The sequence below is a fragment of the Vicia villosa genome, linkage group LG2 (assembly GCF_029867415.1).
Source record: "Vicia villosa cultivar HV-30 ecotype Madison, WI linkage group LG2, Vvil1.0, whole genome shotgun sequence".
In the NCBI taxonomy this organism is placed as follows: Eukaryota; Viridiplantae; Streptophyta; class Magnoliopsida; order Fabales; family Fabaceae; genus Vicia; species Vicia villosa.
Genome location: NC_081181.1, coordinates 46271341 through 46282876, shown reverse-complemented (window position 1 = coordinate 46282876; position 11536 = coordinate 46271341). Strand labels below are relative to the sequence as shown.

Here is an 11536-nt window from a genome sequence, read left to right as displayed (position 1 = left end):
TATATATATATATATATATATATATATAGATAATGGCAGTTGAAACAGAGTTAGGAAATGAAATGCAAAACAGTTCCGGTAGATCGAAATAGCCGAATTAAGCGGTATAATTAGTTGTCCGAAATTTGATGAAAATTTACGTGGTAGCAAAGTTCAATTAGTAGATTAACATGGTGGTGTTATTTTGTTGAAAATGTGATATTTACGAACCGACCAAAATAGTGTGGATTTAAATATCTTTTATATTAAATATTGGTTTTAGAATAGAAAATGAATTAGAAACTTGGAACTAATTTAGTGTAATTATTAATTAGTTGATTTACTTAATAGTTGAATTAATTTCAATAAGTATAATTGATTGGATTATAATAAGTATTGAAATTGATTATTCATTTGTCGGTAACTTACGGTATTTTAGAAAGTTGACCGTAATTGTAGTTTGACCAAATACTAATGAATTGATACTTGGTTTAGAAGTGTATTCTTATATTTTGTTGCGATATGAATTAACATGAGATAGTATGATTTACTAGTGTTAATTGTATTTTGGTGAATCATAATTGAATATTGTTTCTATTATGTGGATTGATATCAATGTGTTGTGAATGTTGTGTACAATTTGATATATAATTCATAGTGTTGAATTATTATGGGTATGCAGTAAGTTAAGATTGATGAGATGATCTTAATTGCATAGTTGGTTGGTAATTGTACATTCATTCATGGCATAGTCGGCTTTATTGTGGAAGCGGTGAAACTATGGGTTCACATGGTAATAGACGGTGATCCTTGAATGGAAATAGACGTAGAATACGTTGATCCTTAATTGAAAACATACGTGCTGGCTTTGATCTTGTCCGGATCGGAAGCGTGGCTTGGATTCTAGATATTGAATCGGAAAGCGGTGAAACTTTGGGTTCACATTGAGGTACCACATGCATAGTGTCACATATATTGCATTGAGTCACATTAGAGTTATGTGATAATTAAAAATGTGAAATTGATGTTGTTGAGATACGTGTATGAGCTTGATAATTGAAATGGGTGATGTTTGGTTACATACTTGGTTTAATATGTGAATATGTGATAATTATAGTTATGTGCATAGTTGGAAAATATCGTATTGAAATTGGAATATCACACTTTTATACTTGTTGAATGCTTAATATATGTGAATATATGGAATAGTATTATTTTACATGATTAGGAAAGGTCTGATAGATTCCTATAATTGTTGATTTAACCATTATATCTTATTATACTTTCTTCATAATGATTCGTATTCTCACCCTTCTGTTTTAATGTTGCCCTCGTTTGGCGACATGCATGTTTCTGGAGTTAGTAGCTCGCGTGTGATCTTAGTCGGAGTTTCTTCCGAGTTATTTGGAGATGAGGTAGTGAGTCGATGCTCTGGTCATGTAACACTGGGTAGACTAGTTATTTGAACTCATGTTTCTATTCGGTTATGTATTACGTTTGATTTGAGAACCTGTTATGTTACTACTTGTTGTTTGATAGGCTCTTAAGCCAAATATTCTGAATTATGTTTTAATTTATGTTAATATGATTATTGAGACTTGATCATGGTATGGGACATGGATCATTTTATGAAACACATGAGTATTTTGTAGTTTCCGCTGTGAATGCATATTCTGGATAAAGTATGATTAATTGAGAAGTGTTATTTGAAATGACCAGGTGTATCATATATTGTAAGTAAATGTTGTCGGTTTTTAAAGGCTTTTAGTTTTTGTAAACATCGATGTGACGCCCTTTTGTTATATGCATGCTTATTCTCTGATTATATGCATATTTATTTTGGGGTATAAAAAGGGTGTTACATCCACCATCAGCAACCTTCACCGCATAACAACCATTTAATTATTCCAACCCTAAAGAAAAAAACAATAAAAATAATCAATTGGCAGAGGAATCAAATGACTGAGATCAGAAAACGAGGAAATTCAATCTGGTTACTCTAAATTGGATTCCTTGCGTATAACGTTTGTGAAATTGTGGGTATAATATCTCGTACGTCTCCGGAAGTGAACTCAATAGCACAAGTGGAACACACGTGTCATACCCCAAAATTTGCCCATCTCATTTCCCTATTCAAACTCATACTAAGGTTCAGTGCTCAAAGACACATCCTCCTAAACAATGGTCCAAAGAATTAGGGTTTTGATTTCTCTGAAGTAAATGAATGAATCAAAGGCTCCAATTCATTTCATATGGCGTATGATGTTTCAAACAATCTCCATGACAAAATTCAGGTTTTAATTCCAAGGATTGATCACTCAATTGCTCAGAAAGTCAATAGTCGATTAGTTTGACCTAAAAGTCAACTGTGGTCAAAGTACAGTCAAAACTCCTGATTTTTTGTCAACAACCTTATTTTGAAGTATCATTCACCATTTGATCAAGGATTGATCATGGTTCTTCAAGAAAAGATCAGAAATCAACAAATTCAAGAGTTTCTAAATTAGGGTTTTCATAGGAGAAAGTCAATTGAACTTTGACCAGCCATAACTTCCACATGGAACATCGGAAATTTCCCATCCAAAGCTCATTTTGAATGAAATTGAATTCTCTACAATTTTGTCTCTCACAAGCCAAGTCTAAAAATGCTTCATTTGAGAGATATGGAGCAAAATATTATAGGTCCTTTTTGAAAGTCAACCAAAAGCATGTTTTTTGTCAAAGCCAATATCATCAAGATAAAATCCTCAAATGGAAAAAAGATTCCAAAGTGGCTTGTAGATGACATCTTTAGGTTTCCAAAAAGTCCTAGAACTCCTACATACCTTAAAAATTGAGGGAGATATGCCTTGTCAAAGTTGGACAATTTTGAGAAGAAAAATGTGAAGGAAAAGGGTTCAAAATGAATTTCTTTGCAAAGAGGCCCAACGTTTTATGGCCCAAACTTGATCCTCAAGTTATCCAAGACTCCAAACTCAATTCCCACGAATTTTTTAATTTTATGTGATTTTATATAAATTTTTGATCATTTAAAAGTGATAATTAATTTATGAAAATCTTAGAAAATCAAATATTTTGTTAAAGACTCCATTCCAATCAAATCCAATCACCATTTAAACAAAATATTCAATCAAATTTGTGCAAATTGGAATTAAAAGTGATTGAATCAAATATTGGCTAAAATTAGAAAGATTTTCTTAATCAAATTTTCCAAATTGCCAATTCAAGATTCAAAGAGATTTGAAGCACAAAATTCACCCTAATTTCTTCCATTATATAAGTACAACATTCCCAGACCCCTAGTTCACGATTTTCTGGCCTCCAAGAACCCTAGCAAGTTTCAAAAAGTTCAAGAAAATCTCAAACTCGAATTCTGCATTACAAGTCAATTCAAGACATTTGATTGATTCCAATACGTTCCTGGATCACCACTGAACGATTCTCAATCATTCTTGAGTTCCAGAACCTTGGGAACAAACACATATTGCTCACGGTTTGTTCATTCCTTCTTGATCTCGATTGCATAATTACACGCATCTTCATTAATTTTTTATTGCATATATGTGTTCACGTTGATGTATGTTACAATTCTGGAGGTTTAATTGTATTTTCATGGACGTTTGAGACCTTTCACCATGTTAGGGTTCTTCCCTTAAAAATTAGGGGTTTTCAATTCAGGACGAATTAAGCCTCAATACAGGTACCATTGGATTCGTGACCTCTGGACGATTGTTTTAGAATGGTCGCGAAAATTTTTTGTTCCGTTTTTTGGCATTTTTGATTTGCACAGGTGTAAAAGATAAGACCTTTTATAGCGTGGGAGCAAGAAGCGCTATAAAAAGATATTTGCAGAATTTTGGGGGAGAAGACGACTACGTGTCATCGCTTGATTGGCCAATTCAAAAAGAGGGAGCGCGCGCAGGTGGGGGAAAGGCTTTGGATTCTGTGCGATGGAATCTATGCCAGTACCATGAGCCATTAGATGCACTCCAGATCAGATCCAATGCTCTTGAAGCTGCCAGTCTACCATGGACCTTCAGGGACCTCCCGCACTGGATTAATCACGCTAAGTCCCAATTTTTTTTAATTATATAACCTAGTTTTTATTTTATTTTATTGTGTTATATATTTGTTTATATATTTTTATTTTCTCAAAACTCTTTTAAGTATTCTCTTTTCATAAAATTTGTTCTAATTTTCTTTTTTTTCATAAAAACATTAAAAACAAAAATATTTATTTAATATTAATTATTAATAATATCTTTTATTTGATTAAATATTTTAATTTAATTGTTTACTTATTTAATTAATTATCAAGGTTTTTATTAATTGATTAAAATACATATTAGGGTTAGGTAATTTAATCGAAATTTTATTTTTGCCGATTTAATTAATTAGGTTGAAAACCAATGATTAATTAATTTGGTTTTTATTTATTTTATTAACCATAGTTAACTTGTGCCCGAATTAGGGTTTATGAGATTTGTCGTCAGATCATTCCTACACTAAAAATTTTTTCCTTTTCTTTGTGCAGTTTTTCAGGGTTACCCTCAGGGTTCTTCCGGTCACGCGCCATGCCAATCGAAAAGCTAAGTTCTAATTCTTTTTATTTAAACATCATTTTATTTTTAATTTTTGCCTTATAGGTTAAATTAGGGTTTACTTCATCTGTTAATGAATTCCTCCCACACTCACCCTTTTGTTTATTCTTCCTTTGCCAATTTTCAGGGTTAACCAACCGGTCAAAGCTCGAACCTTCGGTAACCCTAAAACTCGTTCCTTTTAATTCTTTCCTTAATTATTACTTGTGTTAAACCTATTGCTCTGTTGGGGTTTATTTTATTGCTTTTTCCCCCTCCCCATGGCTTATTTTGTAACTGCTCCTGGTTGTATTGTTTGGCCTTGAAGGCACTTAAATTGTTATTATGACTGCGTGGTTAGTAATTTTAGGGAGTGCAACCTCGAACTGAATTTAGAATAACTAATTTATAAGATAATATTATCTGAATTGAATCACGTGATTGTGCACCCACACACCTTTTATTGTAACCCCCTCTGTTGCCTGTTGCATGTTGCCTTGTTGCCTTTTCAGTGCAGAATAGTCAAGTCCCTCGGATACGGGGACGCCTCAGCAAATGTTGCCCTCAGTTCATTCAGATCACAAAAAGATCATAAGTCCCAATGATGCTGCCTTCGGTTCGGTTATATGATCTCGTCCCTCGAAGTTGCCTACGATGATGTGATAGTCCCTTTCGATTATTGCTGAGGTGTCCTCTTGGTTGCCTAATGATGACTATTCTTTTCCTTCCCTTAGACTACCTGCCCTATCTATGGCAAGGGACAGTCTTATGGCGAACGAACTCTCGATGACCCTTTAACCTCCAAATAAAAGGACTTCCTGCCCTTCTTATGGTATGGATAGCCCTGAAAGGCTAAAAGAATTTTTATAATGTTAAGGTAATTAGCTCCTAATTGCTTGCTCTGGTTTAAAATCTTTTTCTTACACTTTCTCAAAAACCTTCAAAAAGGCTACGCTCATTTACGAGCTAAAGTCATTATTTCTTCTTCTATACATTTCTAAACTTTTGGTTACAAAAGAGCAAAGCAATTAAGAGCCCATGGAAAACCATGGATGAAAAGGGTGCCTTACACCTTCCCTTTGTATAAATTACCCCCCGAACTCAAGATTTCTTTTAAAAGGTTTTTTCTGTTCTTTTAGCCTTTCTATAAATTGGATAAAATAAAAGTCGGTGGCGACTCTTGCTATCCGCAACATTTCAAAAAGTCAGTTCTCCCACCGTATTACAGAACTGGCGACTCTGCTGGGAATATTTCGAATAAAAGAGGGGTTACCTTAAAAGTTTAGGATCACTTAAATGTTTTCTATTGTTTGCTTTGCTTACTTTACTTTTCAGGGCTGTTTTGGGAAAAATGAAGGACGAATCCTACACCCGGATTCAAGTACACTTAAGATAGGAGCGGCATAGTCATGGAGACCTCCCTTGTGCATGCTTGGGATTGGTCAATATGAAGTTCGCACTTGAGTTAGGCCTCCACTAGTTATTGTGTACCTCTTTTGCATGAGAGAGGTTTACGCATGTATCTTTGGGTGCGTCGGAGCTCAAGGACCTTTAGTCCCCTTTAACCCATCTTAAGTTTTAGGAACATAGTGGGAGGGCTATTCTTGGTGCATGCCAAGTTATGGTCGCGACCCGATACTACAGCTCAGATAGGTTTCTTCCTAAAGTATCATTGTGTGGTATGCATGTACCATGTTTGAGGGTGCTTTAGAAGGGGCTGACAATTCTGGGTCACTGGTAGAACCCGTTGCTGAAATCTCTTTATCCATAGATGTACCTTTGGGAAGGGTATCCCACCTGGTCAAACTCCATGAAAGCCAAACCTAAGGAAATTATGTGATTTGCGTGGACTTATCTGTGTTTGTGACTCATGCATCCATGCATCATTCATACATATCATGGCTAACTCATTCCAAGGAGTTAAAAGATTGTTAACCATAATTTGTTTTGTAGGTCATGGAAATCAAAGTTCGTAAGCTTTTCTGCCTCAGCTTCAAGGGAGTGCCTACATCTCTGAAGATTCTTTGTGATAATGTTTCTGGTGCTTTTGTGCTTTCCGAGTCTCTAAATAGATTAATTAGCCTGGTACGAACCAAAGTGGATGAAACGCTCCTCAACACGATGATCCGGTTTTATGATCCTCTCCTTCATTGCTTTACATATAGGGACTTTCATTTGGTTCCCACATTAGAGGAATTTTCCTCCATACTAGGATTACCGGTACTTGATCAGATGCCCTACACTGGTGAAGAAGAGATTCCTAAGTTGGAAGATGTTGCTGCTGCATTGCATTTGCCTCGATCAGAAATTAGAAAGGCTTGGGTGAATAAAGTAGAATACACTGGCTTCCCTATTGACTTCTTGTATGGTCAAGCTGAAATCTTGATTAATGCTGTGAGTATGGATGCTCTTGAAAAAGTCCTCGCTTTCCTGATCTATGGGCAAGTCTTATTCCCTCGTTACGACAAAATTGTGGATGTGATTGCCATTAAGATCTTCATCAGCAATAATCCCGTTCCTACCTTATTGGGTGACTTGTTGCATTCCATCCATCATCGATCATCTAAAGGAAAAGGTTGCGTTCTCGGATGTGCACCTCTTCTACATAAGTGGTTTATTTCTCACTTACCCCGTTCCATAATAAAGAACGAAGAAGGTGGGACTTGGGTTCAAAGAATCATGAGGATTTCGTACGATTATATCGTTTGGAACCAAAAAGAGTTTGAAGGAACCCATTTGTTTGATAGTTGTGGAGATTTCCCAAATGTACCTCTTCTTTGTACCCGAGGAGGAATAACTTATAATCCCATATTAGCTCGACCAGTTTGGTTTCGCTTTGAAAGACAAACCACGCTACATATACCTTAGCGCAGAAAACTTTGATTATGATTCAGATACAACTGGGAAGAAGAAGTTGTTTATTAGAGCTTGGTCCATGGTAAAGAAGGTAGATACGCGAGCATTGGGACTAAGGAACTACATCCCTTCAGATCTTTATTTTAGGTGGATTTATGATCGAGTTGTTGAGTATGGTATGCCATATCCATCTGATATCCCTGTTGTATCAAGGGTTACCCATCCGGTCATTCCTTTGGTTTTGGAGCCTTATGTTCCCGCTCCAAATGAAGACCTTGCTGCTACTATTGCTTCTTTAAGAAGAGAAAAGGCTAATCTTGAAAAGCGCTTACGTAAGGTTGAGGCTGAAAAAGCAATGTTAGTGGCTGATGCTAAAGATCAAGATGGTATGCTTGACTATTTCTCCCGAAAATGGAAGATTGAGGATTTCGTCTCTCTAGATCAGATACAATCATGGGAACTAGAGATTGATAGACTCGTCCAAGAAAGAAACGAGATGATTAAAATGCACAAAGAAGAGATCAGAAGTTTAAAGAGAAAGCGCCGACTCGAAGACTGACTTCTATTATTTTTATGTTATATTTTATATTTTCAGTACTTTCAGATGTAACTATTAACTTCATAACATTATATTTTTATAAGAGAATTAATATTTTTGCTTTTATTTTCAATATGTGTTAAAAATCCTTTAATTCCTTGGAAACATTGCATATGCATACACATACCATTCATAGCATTACATCACAGGTTTTTTACAAACAGGTCTCTCATCTTTCCGCTGTTTATTTCAGTAAGGAAATGGATCTCGAACAATCTGTCAAGAATCTCCAGGCTCAAAATGCTGAGTTCCAAGCTTTGATCCTGAACTTGTCCAAAGGGCAAGATGAGCTGAAATCCCTTCTGACTAAGAAGGAAAAGAAGACCAGGAAACTAGTAAGCATCCTCAACATGGGAAGAAGATTCAAGGGTCCTCTCAAAAAGGTCAAAGAAGTAGAAATTCCCAAAGACGATGAAGAAGAAGATGATGATGCTAGCATCAAGACTGATGCAAAGAGTAACGCCGCTTCTGCTAAGCAAGATGATGAAGAAGGAGACTACTATTATGAGGAGGAATATCCTGAAGAGAGGTACAAGCAATTGGAAGAACGTATGAAGGCTATGGAGATCCAGAAGGTACCTGGGCTGGATTTTGAGGAATTAGGGCTCATCTCTGGAGTCGTTATCCCTCCAAAGTTCAAGACCCCGACCTTCGCTAAGTATGACGGAGTCTCTTGTCCCAAGATGCATCTGAAATCCTATGTGAGAAAGATTCAGCCTCACACTGCTGACAAAATGATGTGGATCCACTTTTTCCAAGAAAGCTTATCTAGAACCCAACTCGAATGGTACTATCAACTGGATGGCGCCAACATCCATACATGGGAAGACTTGGTTGTTGCTTTCTATAAACAATACCAATACAATGCTGATCTCGCACCTACTCGTACTCAATTGTAAAGCATGGATATGGGTCCGAAAGAGAGTTTCAAAGAGTATGCTAAAAAATGGAGAGATCTAGCTGGAAGAGTTCAACCTGCTTTGACTGATAGGGAGTTGGTTGACATGTTCATGGGTACGCTGACTGGCCCATTCTATAGTCACTTATTGGGTAGTTCCTCATCTGGTTTCACTGATCTCATATTGACTAGAGAACATATTGAGAGCGGTATTCGAAGTGGGAAGATTCAGGTAGGCGCCACTTCTGGTACTACAAAGAAGCCATACCATGGAAGAAATGAGTCTAATGCTGTTCATAGTCAGAGGGGCCGTAATAAGAATGATCAGAATCAGTCTGTTAGAGTCGTTCTAATCTCTACACCAACACCTCAACAGGCTCCCAGACAAGGGTATCAGCGCAGAACAGACAAACCTAGAAGACAGTTTACCCGATCAACATGCCTTTGTCTCAAGTCGTGCAACATCTATTGAAGGCTAGTTTGATCACCACGAAGGATCCTCCGAAGATTGTCAACACTGCGAATCCAACTTATGATCCTAAAGCCACATATGCTTATCACTCCAATGCTCCTGGGCACCATGCAGACAATTGTTGGGCCCTGAGAAACAAAGTCCAAGACATGATAGAAGCTGGTGAAATCGAGTTCGACGCTCTAGAGACTCCTAATGTCATCACTGCCCCTATGCCAAAACATGAAAAAACCGTTAATGCTATCATGGATGCAGTCCATGTCTATGATGTGAGAGATATGTCAACTCCTCTCCCAGATATCAAGAGAAAGTTGTTGCAAGCTGGTTTATTTCCGGGATGCGACCCAGGTTGTTATTATTGTGCATCCTAACCCAATGGTTGTGAGAACCTGAAAAGAGGAATTCAAGGCTGGATGGATCGTGGTACTATCAGGTTTGAAAAGATTCCTTCTATAGAGAATTTGTGCGAAGGTTTCTCCCGTGGCTTGAAGATTTAAGACGTGTCGGTAATTTCCAAAGCTCCATTGAAGATCCCAACTAAGGCTTCATTCAAGGTTTCTGCTGAACCCCATGTAGCTCCTGTGATTATTACTAAGCCTGGTCCAATTCCATATTCTTCTGACAAGGCTATCCCTTGGAACTATGGTGCCGAGGTCTATATTCAGGGAGTGAAACAAGAGCTTGTAGTCGACAAGGTTGTTGAAGACGCTAATCCTGATGTGGTTAAAATTGCTGGAACTAGTAAAGTAACAAGAAGTGGAAGAGTGTTTTCTCCAAAAATCTCTCCAAACACTGCTGCACCTGCTGGTACCCCTGTTCCCAATCAAAATGTTGATACCCGAGGTAAAGGGCTGTTGCATGAACCCGTCCAGACCCTAGTTGAGACGGTTACTGAAAATCCATCTCCTGAAGAATCCAATGAGTTCTTGAAGATCATCCGCAAGAGTGATTATGACATTGTTGAACAGATGGGGCATACCCCTTCCAAGATCTCCATGTTGTCACTCCTGAGTTGCTCTAAGACTCACGCCAAAGCTATGATGAAGTTTCTAGAGGCTGCCCATGTTCCACAAGATATTTCTATCACTCAACTAGAGAATTGTATTGCAAATCTGACGACAGACAATTACCTGGGGTTTTCCGATGCTGATTTGAGTCCTAGTGGAAAGAATCATAACAAGGCGCTGCACATTTCCATTGAATGTGGGGGCACCACCCTGGCCCACGTATTAGTTGACAATGGTTCATCTCTGCCTATACTGCCCCTAAGATGGTATTAGACAAACTCAACCCAAAGGGAATCGTGCTGAAATCCAGTGATGTGATAGTGAAAGCCTTCGATGGTTCAATGAGTACAGTATATGGTGAAGTAGAGCTCCCAATCAGAGTAGGTTCTCAGACTTTCAACACTGTGTTCTATGTGATGGACATTCATCCCGCTTATTCCTGTCTACTTGGACGCCCTTGGATACATGGGGCAAATGTTGTGACTTCGACTCTGCATCAAAAACTGAAATACCCAGCGAAAGGCAAGATTGTTACTGTCTATGGTGAAGAAGAATATGTGGTAAGCTTTATAGATGAGACCAAGTATGTTGAGTTTAGTGGATAAGCCTTCGAATCTCCCCGACAGGCGTTTGAATTGGTCCCTTAGGTGGCTCCTGAGGCTAAACCTGCCTATACTGCCCCTAAAGTCACCAGAATTCCTCCTACAATGGCTTCTCTGAAAGATTCTAGGGCCGTGGTTGAAGAAGGTGGTTGTACTATCTGGGGGCAACTCCCTGATATTCCCTACAAATCCAACAAATGGGGTTTAGGCTGCACTGCTAAAGATCAGAAGAGAGAACAACACTCTCGCCCAGAAGGTCTGAAGTATCGTTTCATCAGCAAGGGGGTCAATGCCATAGGAGAAGGTGAAGATGATTGCAACCTGGACAACTGGATCTTTCCTACACCTGACGAAGGACTGGACAACTGGAAGACTGAAGACATTGTCTCTATCTCCTATAGTCAGGAGTAATTGTCGTTTCTAGTTTTGTTTTGTTTTATGTTTCCCAGTTTTAATTTTTGTACTTCAATAAACAATAAACTTTAAAGTCGTGTGTCTTGCCCGGGGCACAACGGTCCATTTGTTAGGGCTTGTCATTTCATAA

General features: G+C 37.8%; 1 protein-coding gene across 1 annotated transcript; it reads left to right on the top strand.

Moving 5' to 3' along the window:
- The first annotated feature begins 6515 nt into the window (after positions 1 to 6515).
- Positions 6516 to 7974, top strand: LOC131648983 (uncharacterized). Its single transcript, XM_058918724.1, has 2 exons — positions 6516 to 7338; positions 7454 to 7974. Exons 1-2 carry the CDS (start codon positions 6516 to 6518, stop codon positions 7972 to 7974), a joined length of 1344 nt encoding a protein of 447 aa, XP_058774707.1.
- Positions 7975 to 11536: the final 3562 nt, after the last annotated feature.

Coding starts and splice junctions, on each gene's coding strand:
- LOC131648983 (XM_058918724.1), top strand. CDS start 6,516: ATGGAAATCAAAGTTCGTAAGCTTTTCTGCCTCAGCTTCAAGGGAGTG. Junction 7,339..7,453: donor CCCAAATGTACCTCTTCTTT/GTACCCGAGGAG, acceptor ATTATGATTCAG/ATACAACTGGGAAGAAGAAG.